Source organism: Sminthopsis crassicaudata, chromosome 4 (assembly GCF_048593235.1).
Source record: "Sminthopsis crassicaudata isolate SCR6 chromosome 4, ASM4859323v1, whole genome shotgun sequence".
Taxonomy (NCBI): Eukaryota; Metazoa; Chordata; class Mammalia; order Dasyuromorphia; family Dasyuridae; genus Sminthopsis; species Sminthopsis crassicaudata.
Window position 1 is genome coordinate 319,949,694 of NC_133620.1, and position 14,957 is coordinate 319,964,650.

At 34.5% G+C, this 14,957-nt stretch overlaps 1 protein-coding gene across 1 annotated transcript in view; it reads right to left on the reverse strand.

Moving 5' to 3' along the window:
* Positions 1-14,957, reverse strand: part of NPLOC4 (NPL4 homolog, ubiquitin recognition factor) — a 61,346-nt gene that overhangs the window by 20,970 nt on the left and 25,419 nt on the right. Inside the window, exons 10-12 of the mRNA XM_074260400.1 lie at positions 13,793-13,864; positions 12,733-12,859; positions 6,867-7,027 (exon numbers count right to left, since the gene is read on the reverse strand). Coding sequence (XP_074116501.1) covers positions 6,867-7,027; positions 12,733-12,859; positions 13,793-13,864 — 360 coding nt within the window. The remainder of the gene's footprint in view (positions 1-6,866; positions 7,028-12,732; positions 12,860-13,792; positions 13,865-14,957) is intronic.

The following is a 14,957-nucleotide window of genomic DNA, read 5'->3' on the forward strand; positions in this document are numbered from 1 at the left end:
AAGTTAAATGCCCCCTCTTCTGTGTATGCAAGTGATTCCCACACAATTTAACTTCCTAAGTGAACCCTGTTTCCTACTTCCCAAAAATAAGGGTACTTGAATCTCTTCCCTGGGGAAAAACAGGTAACTTTTCTCTCTCCCTCATCTTTCGATTCAATGCTTTTTCCAGCTAATCCCTAACCCCATGTACCATTTTAAAAGGCAATTACATTTTATGGGCCTTAGCAAATGTCAGACAGAGTACAATAGGAGGGAGATGTCTTAATTCTAAGTTTGGCAACCAACAAAGTGTCAGCAATTTTATTTCCACTTGTAGGAAGATACAAGGAAGAGTCAGAAATCAAAGATCCTCATAGCTAAGCTGCCCTGCTCTACGTACTACTTAGAAGCAAAGGCACCAGACGGCAGGAGTCAAGGAAAAACTGCTAGCAACACTAGTGTGGGGAGGGAGGGGGAGAATGGAGAGAACCAAAAGCAACCTTCATTGGAACAAGAGAATGGGAAATTCCACAGACTAAATAGCACCATCTTGTTTTAGAAAAGGAGAATGAGATAAGACACTAGCTTACTTTCCAAAGCACTGTCAAGGAGGGAAATCTAGTGACACCAGCAGCTTCCTCTGGAATTTCCCAGCACAGAAAATTAAGAAATGAAGTAGAGTACACAAAGCATCACAGGAAAAACCCCATCCACTGAAAGCCTTGGGTCAGTTTTTGCTAAAGTGCAAAGAACAAGATTCTTGTTCTTTCATGTTTCTAGTTTGAAAGCTAGGGCTCTACCTGTTCAGAGCAAGACAGTTTAAACAAAAGATCATTTTTCATTTTTCATGAGATAGGAATCATCTTAACTCAATCTGTCAGAATTTCCCTATTGGATTTAATTAATTCTAAAGTTTTCTATGAAGAATTTAAGTTATAAACAGGATCCTCTGTGGTGAAAAATATTTGCTCAAAAATTTGCACCGCTTGAGTAAACATGTTGTGAAATGCATTGCTAAGCAAGTTATTAAATATTTACTAGATTCTTTTAATGTGCCTAGCATTGAGCAAAGCATTTAACTCTAAGCATAAGTTCCCTCCTTGCTATGAACTAGTAAAGGTTCCTAATGGCCCAATTGAATACCCTAAAATTACAGATTACAAACTATGCCCATCCACAGGATCTTTCTCAATATCCTTTCCCTACCCTGAATATGGTGAACTAAAATTATAAATAAATACATACTATAGTTCCAAACCTATCATGTCAGGAGATTTTACTAAGCAAGTCAGAGACTAGGAAGCCAATGCTATTAAACATAACCAGTAAAATCACTAACATCCAGAAAACAGAACTGTGATTCAGGCTCCTTCACAAAGTGCCGAGAAGTCAGTTGTTCTCCATGACAGTCTCCCTAAATTCAATTACTCAATCACACATCACAAAAATTTTTAAATTCCTTTTACTTTATAGTTCTGGTTTGGACAGTGAAGAGAAGATAAGTGCACATTAGCAAGACAATAATTACAAATTTCTGCTGATACTTGTGAAGCTCTGATTCTGATGTTGCCTGAGTCTTAATTTTCTATTCCTGTAAATCAAGCTTGTATGAGAATTAAATTTTTGAGAAGAAAGCATTTGGGGAGAAAATAGCTAGCATACACTATATAATACAGCAGGAATGGTGAACAATGTTACAAGGGCTAAGTGCTATGATGCTGAACAATGTTAAATGTTTAGCAATGACAGTAAACTACTTCCCATATGTTGTAGAGACCCTCTTCCCTTCACTGAAATCTGCATAAAATGAGAGGTTTGTCCATCCTTCTGAACAGGAGAATCTTAAATAGCATCTTCCACATGGCTTCATTTATTACAGGGATATTAGAAATAGATCCTTTTAACTTTATAAACAGGGACTGATAAGGTGTTCTGTTATCACAAAGGCATTTTGATAATAAGTGTGATTGAACTGATGTCTCAGAGTTGCTTTCTTTTGTGTAATTTAAACCAGATCCTGCATTAAGTGAGGTTATAAAAACATCTCAAGTATTTCCAGGTGACAAACTGCATCCAACACTTAACTGAAGAGTTTCAACATATGCTTTCAATATGTTTACCAAACCTTGTAGGCAAGAGATTAAAAAAAATAAGGTCATATTGCTCCCCACCATGTCACATACAGTAGAGTCTGTATATATTCTTTTTCAGTGCAGGTACATAGTAAACAAGCAATTAAATGATTTTTCATTTATTCATTCAAGCCAAGTCTCCAACAAATGATGAATATTCTTCACATTTCCTGGGACCTTTAATGGGGCACAATTCTGTAGAATTTTTGGCCGTCTGGTTCTGAAAGTTGAGGAGGCAAAGGCCTGTCATGTAAACTCAATGCATCATTCCAAGCTAATCAAAAAAGTCATCTGATCACAAGCTTACATACAAGCAAAGTGGCTGAATTTTTTAAAAAGAAAAACATGTTCAATGAATCAATCACAAGCATTTGTACCTACTAAGTACCTACTATGTGTCAGATATTGGGAAATAGATAGATAAGAGATAAAATAATCCTATTCACAGGAAAATAAAATGTTAGCTATTTAGCCTAGAAAGAATGTAGCCTATATTCTATATTTTCTCCAGGGTCCTCATACCAGAGCAGTATAAATTTGAAAGGGCAAGCAAAAACTGCATGTAAATTATTCACAACCCAGATCTAAAAGTTTGGAATCTGGGGCATAGACATTCAAAAGAACCTGTATCAAAGACACACTTAGCTGAGTTTCCTTGGGACAACTAAATGAAATAGTTGGATATGTAACCTGATTAAGAACTTGGAATAGGAGATGTGCATTTCATGTATATGATGCAGTCCAGGTCTATAGACCACTTATTGTAGGAATTGAAAAGATGTGAAACTACTATAAAACCAAAATAGACAAAATTAAACTTTCTAGGGTTTGAAATGCAATTGTAACTTAACAGGTAATGCTTCTGGAGGCTTTTCTGGAAGGACCCCCCCCCCCCGATTATTTATTTAAAGAGACAGATTTAAATAGACTATTCTCTTACACATCAAAATCCTGCTGACTGATCTGGTCTCAGGAGATCAATATGAAAACATCAAGAGCTCATGATGTACTCACTGATGTAGTAATGAGAACCCCCAAATAGGGAATGCAAGCAAGAATTAGATTGGGAGCAAGAAAGTTGTGATTCACATTATGTCAAAAGAAGGAAATGGTTTTCCTTCTTCACTTGCTCATCTTATAACTGTCCAGATTAGTCAGGATTCAGGCAGTTGGTGTAAGAATGATCAAGAAGAAGGAAGTTAAAAGCCAACATGTTGATGTCCATCAGACTCAGTTTCTGGGGGACTGGATAAGAAACAAGTCTTCAAAGTGGGGATGGGGGGAGATCTGGCAAGACCACCCACAGTGGACCTGAATGAGAGGTGAATGCCCATATGAAATGGTCCCCTTGCATTAATTAACATCTTGTAGTGAGTTCTCTGAACATGAAAGCAGAAATAAAATGGCATCTTACTATAAGAATGGCATCTTTACTTACTGCTGATACTGAAAGTAATTTTTTTTAAGTTAACACAATAAAAGGCTACAAAAGTATTAATATAGTCTAACATATTTCCAAGGGTTTATAAATTTCATATTTTACTTTTCTCTTCTCTCACTCTTCAAATCAATCCTCAGGTAACTTTCAGACATCTAAATCCAGTAGACTATTTGATATAACTATTATCAAATGTTATCTTGCCCCCTAACAGAGAAAGTTATCAAGGAAATAGCATATATTATATGGAAATAGGAAAGGGTGCTTAAAATCTAGAATTCAAGAGAAAAACAAAACCATCAAAATGTGTATCAATACGCTAGAAACTGATACTAACATCTTTATACTAAATAATATAAAAAATACACTTTCAAATTGGCTAATATTTTTCAAATTAGTTCTCAAAATTCATCTTTTGTTAAAAGAACCAAAGAAATCCTCCAAAGAAAATAACCTTACATTTGCCCTTGGTTTTTTCAGGCCACTGACTGGAAAGCTTGATTAAAATGCACTAACTGAATCCCAAATTTAAGTGAACAGTTAGTAAATCACTGTCAAGATCTTCATCTATCAGGCTTTAAAAATGGGTCAAAACTACTTAACCACATGAATATGTTTTATAGGTGGGGCAACATTCTTTTGGAAGGTTCACCAAATGTGAAAGCTACCCCTTCAAACTGGATGCTACTTTAATGAGTTTTCTGACTCATGTACAAATACTCTCCTATCAAAAGGCAGGAAAGTCTGCCCTATCAAGGCGGATAAGATAGCAGCACAAAAAACTTTTCTCAGAGCATAAGACAGACAAACAAAAAGGCTTAATGAGTATTTTCCTGCACAACTGATATGGAAGCCATTTTTTTCCTCTCCTCTCCTCAGACAAAAGAGCTAGAGGCCATGGGAATGAGTCAGCCACAGGGGAGTCACACTGTAAGCCTTAGCTATAATTTTTTTTAAATGAGAGGAACATAGCAGAGCCTTAAACTCTTATTCCATTAGCACACAGACAACATAACTTCCCCTCCCCCCCCAATTTAAAAAACAGGACAAAACAACAATTCATTTCTAGACATCTATTTCTAATTGTGAACAAAAATAAATCTTTCTAACAAGTTGTGTTCCAGAAAGCATAAAATATTTTCTCTTGACAAACACATTACACACAAAAATGGGAAGGAACTCATAGAACTTTTTGGACTCCCTATCAATATGAGTGGATAGATCTGTTGCAGTCCACATCACCTACACCTCAGGAAGGGATCTGTGCCACAGAAGACCATAGATTTGACTCTGACTAAAGTTCAATGATGCCTCAGCAAGTGAGAAGTGATGTCCTGAGTGATCATGACTCTGGGAAAACTCAGACATCCTTCACCCACATTCCTCTTCATTATATGAACTCATAAGAGCCCTTCTTATTCCTCAAAAATAAAATTAGCAGCATTTCAAAAGTTCAATAGCATTAACTTATCCATTAAGTTCCTAAACTAGGAAATATTTTAAACTCAACATAATGAATTTCAGAAATATCAAAGGGTAATCAAATGTTCAATAAGTTTTTATGTAGATTAAAAAATGCAATCAACAGGGACTTGTAATGAAATATGTTTCCTTACCCAAATTTATACTCCATCAGAGCTTGAAAATTTCCACAGAATGCTGTCTTGTTTATCAGTTTTCTCTAAAATAGAGTTCTTAACTTTTTAAAAAAATTTTTTGTTAATAGACCCCTTTGGTAATCCAGTGAAGATTAAATAATAACAATATTATTATTATTAGTATAATATAATCATATTATATAATATAGACTATTCTATATTATAATATGACATAATATTATGTATTATAATTAATAAATAATAAAGTAAAACAATAAAAGCAAAATAGTTTTTAAATGTAAAAAATAAAATGCATAAGAAACCAACTGTATTTAAGTTACCAGAATAGGATTTTTTTTTTTTAAAGTTCAGACTCAAGATTAACAACCTCTGTTTAAAAGTAAAAAGCTGATATAGACACCAATGTCCTAGAATGTAGGTTTATTTGTCTCATGAAGTAAGAACTATAAGAACTAGTATACCAGATTACACTATGACTAAAGTCTGAAACGAGTTAAATGACTCTCAGGTTTAAACAATGGATCAGTAATTAATCAAAATCTTCATTTCTCAAATTATATCCAAGAGAAAGATAAGAATACGGAAATAAGTGAACTACAATCACAGAGCTAGCATTCTCAAGTCTCATCAAGAGATAGTTATTGAAAATACAAGGCCAAAGGGATGTCAAAGAACTTCAAAGGACTTACAGACATGAAAAAGAATGAGACATCATGAACTCTCTATTTCCTTGTAATCAACTGCAGGGTTCAAGTGATGGAATTAGAAGCACAACAGAAAAACAAACAAACAAACACTCTTAGCATATAAACAAAATGTAATAGTTTCATTAAAAATAGACTTCTAGGGGGCAGCTAGGTGGCGCAGTGGATAGAGCACCAGCCTTGAATTCAGGAGGACCAGAGTTCAAATCTGGTCTCAGACACGTAACACTTCCTAGTGATGTGACCCTAGGCAAGTCACTTAACCCCAGCCTTAAAAAAAAAAAAAAAAAGGAAAAATAGACTTCTATTACCACTGAATAGGTTCTCAAATCTTATCATTCTCCTTGAAAAAAAAATGGAGGAAAAAGTGTAAATACCATTAATACAAGAACACAAGACTCTTAATGTGCCCTCCTCCCAGCTACGAGAGTAATCTGATTTTTTTTAGCAACATAATAAAAAAATCTTTAATCTTTCTTTTTTGCCGTCATCACAGAAATCCAAGGGCAAATTCAAGAAGAGGAATATCAAGACAAAGGCAAATTTCACAAATGGAACAAGACAATGAAAATGACACATTAAGAGTGGAAAACTGATTCATATTACATTTTTAAAAATCTATAATAGGCATTTCTTGGCCTCTAAAAAATTCTTTCCTTTAATTATCTATTATAATACTAAGCAGTAAGATAAGCATAATGTAAAGATCATAATTCCTGAACTATTCTATCATGTTTCATCAATGAATATATATATACACAACTACAATGGATAACTAATAAAAATTAACCAAATAACTCATTCAGGATTCTTGCTAAAGACACAAAGATAATATTGTATAGCTGATCATAATCCCAGATAATTTTATACTACCTTAGTTCATGGAGAGTTCTAATCTTAACTGTAATAGAAAAATGACACCCGACAGATGAGTACTTCAAAGTGAAGACAACTGCCTATATTAAGTTACTGATATAAAGTTCATACTCCTTACCTTATAGAACACATCAGGCACATACTGTTCACTGCTGGATTCCTTGGCATAACCCAACTCAGGGGCATCTCGACAGGGCAACAAGCACTCATCCCGGACCAATGCCATGCACTGATTAGATACCTGGTAACCCTCAAAATGAACTTGGTTGTCTGGGCCACCTGAAAGAGAAAGCAACTTTCAGAACAAATCCATTGACAATGATTATATATATGTAAAACCCCCTGATAACTGTTCATCTTCTTCAAAGAAGAAAGATAATTCCTCATAATTGAATTTAGTTTCATATACAATTTGGTAAACGCTAAAATATTTTTATTTTTTAAAATGTTCCAAAGCACACATTACTCAAAGATTGCTGTAAAGATACTTTAAGTTCACACATAAACTACAGTCAGTGGCACCTTCTTGTGAATTGAGGAAATAAAAGTTAAAATAAAAATAGAAGTAAACTGCCAAACCAACAACCTTTTCAATCTTCCACCTAATGTACTCCTCATGACATGAGGATATATACAGGAAAGAGAAAGTACAAATGTCAGAAATCTCCAACTCTTCAGTGATTATTGGGGGAAAAGCACATTCTAGGAAGGATCAATTATAGCAAATAGTCCTAGCAGGTCCCCCTCCTCAAAACTAAAACAGAACTGTTGAACTTGAAATCAGGTTCAGGACATAACAGCTTATATTTATAATATAGTGACTTACAAACATTATCCCACTGAATCCCACTACAACCCTATAAAGAAATATTATTTCTATGTTGTGTAAGTGGAGGCTCACAGGAATTAAATTATCTGCAAAAAGTTGCAGAAAGAGTTAAAAGATTAAACTTGCATCCACTCTCTTTTCTCTATACTTTCTTTTCATTCTCTTTTCACTATATTATCTAAAAGGATAAAAGCTGTATGAGAGAGGTCTAGTGAAGACAGGCTTATACTGGAATAAGCTCAATTCATGAAATAAAAATGACTAAGAATGTCATTTTTAAAATATTTTAACTCATAGACAAATGCACATTTTGGGAGATAGAAAGGGATCTTGTCTACCTATTCATCATCTACACAAAACCAAATATTATCTCTTTCAGTGATAGCTCAGACCCTTTCTCTTTGTATGACCTTAGAAAATACTGTATTTTTGCTTTGTATGCTATCACAAAAATGGAGGGGAATAGGTTTACTAAGAACAAGGGTGTTTATGGGACTTCCAAGACCACCCACCTTCTGATGGCTTACATAGGTTTTAGTGTCATGTGTTAAATTAATTGGGAGACCTAAACTCAGAAGGGGAAATGCTTGTCTGCATTCAAATGAATGGCAATTCCTAAAGGTCAGGCAATGTGATATATATGTATATAGGACAAAGTGATTAAGCTACACACAAGAACACTAAGTTCTACTAGCTTAATGGGAGAGAAGGGGAGAAAAGGGAGATGAGTTGAGAAAAGAGGAGGGAAGACCACTTGGTTAACATTTTAATCTGAATGTTTTAATCTGAAGTGGTCAACAAATTTATCATTAAACAATAGAACACTGGAGAGAAAAAAAAAAATCTGATCTTTGAGAATGGGAGGAAAATGGAAAGTGTTACTTGTAAAATTGAAGGCTATTAAAGAAAGCAAAATTAATCCATGTGGAGATACTCCAAAGATAAGTTCAATGAGATAAACTATAAATTCCCCTGTCATGTGGGCTACCAAGAAATTGAAGTTTTGATGGTTTACTTAATTATGTTGTGAAATTATCTGGAATTGACAGTTTTCCCAAATTTTTTTCCCTAACCTTTCATTTTCTTAACTTTCCCAGAAACCAAATATGGGCTAAGACTCAGAGAAAGCCTGAACCAATTAACTATCATTTTCCTTCATAAAAGTCTTTTAAGGTTCTACTATAATTCACCATTTGGAATCAAAGGTCCTCAAAAGCCTGGAATAGCTACAGCAGCAGGGAGTTTACAGAGCTTACTATGCTGGCAGAAAGAACTCTTAAAACATATTCTTTTCTATAAGTCATGCTGAAGTTTGGGACCTGAAGAAAGGGTAGCAAAAGAAAAACCTAATAAGGCTTGCTGTACTTGATCCAACATTTTTCTTTAGTTTAAAAATATCCAGCTCCTTCGAAGAGAAAAGAGAGCTACCTATAGAATTGGGAAAAAAAAAAAGAAAAGAAAATGAAGAGTACCTGAAGCATTTTTATAAATATACAAGAGAAAACAAAGCCAGAAAGATAAGCAAGACAGCTTTCAAAGTCACAATGAATTTATTATGCACATAAAAGGGAAAAAATATATGTAACAGAGATTCACAATTTCCAATCCTCTTTTTCTGTTCTACTCTATGTAGAAATACTCTATTTATTTGGTGTTTATTAAGTTCCATATAAAGGGGGGGGAAAATGGGATCAGAAAATTTGAGTTTGAATCCTTCCTTGATGGCTTCATGGGCAAGTCATTTAACATTCCGAAACCTTGGTTTCCTCAAATGTATAAAAAAAGAATAATACTTGTACAATCTACCCACATTAGGTTGCTATGAGAAAAATACTTATTGACCAAAAAGTGTTGCAGAAATTTGAAATTTTGTTATTAGCTACTATATTATTATGTTCTTTCAAGAAGCTAAATCACTGAATTTATAGCTGAACTATGTGACCAACATCTCCTCTTTTAATGTTATCTAAAAGGTCACTTTCCTCTCTTAAGACCTCTACTTTCCTAAGACATAATTTTAACTACTGTTTTAGGTGCCCAACAAAGTAAAAGCAAAATAAACACCATCAAAAAGAAATTTTTAAAAAAAGTAGATTCCAAAACATTGAGCTATTTTTGTGCCACCCAATGAAGAGACAAAGAAATTAAAGTGAGAACACAGAATTAAACATAGAACATAGAATTCTCACTCTGGCTTTAGGAGTTACTCTCTGTTTCTATGAGACCACTGAAATTTACTAAACAAAGCTCTTCTCCACTAAATAACTCAAGCTTCAGGTATTCTGAATATAGTTAGAGAAAGGGCAGACAATGTAACAAATGCTAAGGAACTTTATTCCCTTCACAATCTAAGCCAGCTAATTCTATCTCTATCAACTAAGATTCATCCACTCTCACTTGGACATTTATTAAAATAAAAAATTAAAACCATTAAACTAATGAAAAGAACAGTTTTATCTTGAATACTAATGAGCAACATAAGAAAATTAATTAGCTCACATCAAAAAGTATAGATCATGAAAATACTGAGCATTGAGGCAGGTCCAATGATACCCTAAAGGACCTTCTCAAATCTATACTTTTAGAATTGATGACCTAACTTTGTCAAATTTCTTAACAACATAAGGAATGAAGTATTAAGAACATCGATCACTCAAAGCAGGATAGTCCAGTAATAAATACACAATAACATCTATGCTTTTGTAACTTTGTGCACATTATGCACAATCACTCTGTAAGATGAGTACTGCATATATTAGGGTATCCATTTTATAACGAGGAAACAGAAGCTAAAGGTTAAATGAATTGTCAAGTGCAGAGGCTCAAACCCAAGTCTCCTGAGTGCAAGTCTAATTTTTTTCCTGTTTCTTAAGAGGTGAAGGTATATATGGTTTCTAACTCAAAAGAGAGTTGTATTATAATTTTTCATACCTCAGTATTTGTTAGGTTTTCTATCTAAGAGATAAAAGTTATAAATAATTATTAGGTTCTTAAGTCAGATGATCACAAAAGTATATTTAGTCTATAATGAAACTGGGCTACAATTTTGATGTCATTTATAAATGACTCTGGCAGAACGAGTACATGGAGAAAAAAGAGGGAAAAGGCCTTTTCCTTTCAGTGACTCAAGGCAAATTTTTGAAAAAAGTCAACTCTCTCTAGTATCCTTCCTAACTTTATTTATTCCTCCTTTCCTCTCTTTTCATGCCTCTCTCTCCAGCCCTACTATTCACTATTCACACTAAACAAGGTTCCTAACTTCCTACCTGATGCTCCTCATCTCTCCAAAGGGCTCTGTGCTTTAAAATTTCCTACTTCCTCTCTACTCAAAACTCCTACTCCCTTCAGGCAAGTTGAACTATACCAGGTGTTAGAACAATTGATTGAACTAATTCATACAAATGTGTGAATGACTGCATGCCCCTTAGTCACTCAATGGTATTTGTATTTTTAAAGATTGTTTGTCCAAGTAGATGCCTATCAAACTGTAGTACATGAACATAATGGAACATTATTGCAGTCTAAGAAATAGCAAATATGAAGAGTACAGGGAAGACTAGAATTGATGCAGTGAAGCAGAACCAGTAAAACACACACACGAAAATGGCAATAATGTAAACAGAACAGGAAAAGAAAGCCTGTTTTCTAATGATTAAACTTGGCCCTAACGAAGAAAAGAGAAAATACTTTTCCTCTTTCTTCACATAAAAGAGCAAAAGGTATGAAACAATGCACAGAGTGTCAGATATGGGTATATTAACTTTGATGAACTAATCTGTTCCCTTTGGACAAAGAATGTCCTCTGGATCAGGAAGGAGCTAAGAACATAATTGAAAATTAAGAGGATAAAAAACAAAAGATAACAATCAAAATTTTAAAATTAAAATAAAGAGGTTATTAATTAAATGAATTTCTAATTAGTACAGTTTCAGTGGAATTACCCAAGGCAAACTGGCAATCAAGAGCCAAAACCACTCAGAAGCTTCAGCTCCCACCCAACATGTGCTTGTTTCTGACTTATTCCTCCCTCTCCCATATGTCCATGGACCCTCAGCTTTCTCATGTTCCCCAGACAGGACAACACCTGGGTAGAAAGGAAAAGGCATGGCAAAAAGTTGTTTGTATGACTTGTTTATTAGTTTTGTATCTGTTAACATGATAGATTTCCTCAATCTATTTAGAATTAAAGTTAAATAAAATGAACTAGAATGTAAGCTTTATGAAAGCAAAGGTCATATCTGCTCTCTCTAAAACCCCCCCACAATTCCTACTGTAGTGAGTCCCCAGTATGGTATGAGTACACCATAAATATTGACTGATGGTTTTATAAATTAGGTCTCTGATTCAAATTTCAACTCCTCTCAAACAGATGGTGCTATATACTGTTCTTTTCTACAGCATCTCAAGACTCCAGAAGATAGTTTGTGATACCTCTTACAGGCCATAATCTTTTATAACTCTACGATAAATTTCTGTATGTGTGTGTGTGTACATGCACATGTGCACAGACATGGAGAAACACTCTCTCTCTTTCTCTCCCACACACACACACACACACACACACACAGTTAGATATGTACCAAAAAACTTTTTTGCTCCTATAGAAGCTTTACAGAAATGACAATTCAGAATGCCCAGAAAAATGAAAGAAACAAGTTCAAACACAGAATAAAAGCATCAGTTTTTTTCTAGTAGGTATTTTTTGTGGGCTAATACAAGAATGAGTGAGAATGCCTGTTATAATAGGGTAGTCAGAAGCAAATTTCAGTAGTGTTGGGAAACAAATTACCACATAGCTGGACTTCACATTCTTGTTTCAGGGAACAGGGAGAAATATGTCCAGACTCAAGAGAGCCAAAAGCAACAATCTAAACAGAGAGAGCTCTGAACCATGAGACTAAGTTCGATTCCCACATATGCCATTAATTGTGAGGGTGACTCTGATAAGGTTGTTTTCCTGGGCCAACTCTTGTTTCACAGGCAAATGGAGATCAACAACTGTCTCCTCTGTCCCTTATTGGCCCATCATAAGAATGAATTAGAATTGTGCCAGTTAAGTATAAAAACTATTTTAAAAGTATAAGGTGAACACATTTAAGTACACACAAACAATAAAATAGTAGTATAGCACAAATTTGACAGTTTGTACCAGTACCTGTAGCTACTGCAGTTACAAACTTGGATCCAAAATGACCATCTGGAGAAAGCCGACATATGTTGGGATGCTTGTTCTGAAAGTTTCCTGCAGTTATACACTCCTCTGAACTCAGAAAATATGTGTCCTATAACAGAAGAACCCAAATTAGAATGCATTCCTTTTTTTTTCTTTTCATTTCAACAGAATGCAATCCAAGACAATAATGCCTAAATACTAAGACTAAATTCAACTACTTCAACCACTACTAAGTAATCATTTACACGAATCACACAATACTAAGTGAACCTTTAGGACACAAAGATGAAATGGAGACAATGCAAGAAGGGAGAGATCATTTTTAACTGAGGGGATTGGAAAAAAAGGGGAAAAAATTACCTCAACTACCCGGAGTGGACTTTCCCTTTTATATCCATGTCTGTCCACTTAAATTTTTTTCTTCTTTCTAAGTCCAAATGATCTTTCCTCAAATTTCTCATGGATTCTTAATTTGGAACTTTTGTGGTCCTGTATTCTAATGTATGCTGTAGTTACTTATGTCCACATCTAATCTATTATCTACCATATCTTTAGGGGTACAGTCTGGTTTCACTTTTATATCCCCTGCATAAAGCACAATGCTTTACACATAGTAGGCACTTAATATCTAATGAATGACATTCACTAAAACTGACTATTTAGATAGAATGGCTACTCTGAAACAACATGCAGCATTTCTCATAAATACACAAATAAAGTTTACAAGGTGATACATATGCAGATAAAGTTTGGATATGAGGAGAATGGAATGAATTTAGGTTGTACATGAGAGTAGAGCATCTGACCTGGCTGCTAATACTCATCACACATCATATATTAGGTCAAAATGTCACTAATATCAGAAGGGTTAATGACTCTGACCCTAATTTTCAAACACTCTTGGAAAATAATTTAATATGAAATTTGGGGAAGACTAAAAGTACCTTGTCAATTCAAAATAAAACTGATTTATTAGAAAACTTTCTAGTCTAAACTAGACTAAACAGTGGAAACTGTTCACTCTACTCTGAATTTTCCTTACCTTGTTTCGGCTATATCGGACAGTACCCTTTCGGGTATCTTCTGAGACTAAGTCTGTAAATATCCAGCCAACCTTAATAAGAGAGAAAAATACACAAATTTTTTAGAATGTTTCGCTAAAAGAATCTTTAATCCATGATGTTTTGGGCTTGTACATATTTAAAGAAGAACTTTATATCATAAAATTCTTTCCAATCAAATTGGGTCCATGATTTAGGCATAAAGAATGAGATCATAAATAGATTAGAGGAACAGAAGATAGTCTACCTCTCAGACCTGTGGAGGAGGAAGGAATTTATGACTAGAGAAGAACTAGAGATCATTATTGATCACAAAATAGAAGATTTTGATTACACCAAACTAAAAAGTTTCTGTACAAACAATACTAATGCAAACAAGATTAGAAGGGAAGTAACAAATTGGGAAAATATTTTTACAATTAAAGGTTCTGATAAAGGTCTCATTTCCAAAATATATAGAGAACTGACCCTAATTCATAAGAAATCAAACCATTCTCCAATTGATAAATGGTCAAAGGATATGAACAGACAATTCTCAGATAATGAAATTGAAACTATATCCACTCATATGAAAGAGTGTTCCAAATCACTACTGATTAGAGAAATGTAAATTAAAACAACTCAGATATCACTACACACCTGTCAGATTGGCTAAGATGACAGGAACAAATAATGATGAATGTTGGAGGGGATGTGGGAAAACTGGGACACTAATACATTGTTGGTGGAGCTGTGAAAGAATCCGGCCTTTCTGGAGAGCAATCTGGAACTATGCCCAAAAAGTTATCAAACTGTGCATATCCTTTGATCCAGCAGTACTACTACTGGGCTTATATCTCAAGGAAATATTAAAGAGGGGAAAGGGACCTGTGCGTGCCAAAATGTTTGTAGCAGCTCTTTTTGTAGTGGCTAGAAACTGGAAGATGAATGGATGTCCATCAACTGGAGAATGGTTGGGTAAATTATGGTATATGAAAGCTATGGAATATTATTGCTCTGTAAGAAATGACCAGCAGGATGAATTCAGAAAGGCTTGGAGAGACTTACATGAACTGTTGCTGAGTGAAATGAGCAGAACCAGAAGATCACTATACACTTCAACAACAATACTGTATGAAGATGTATTCTGATGGAAGTGGAAATCTT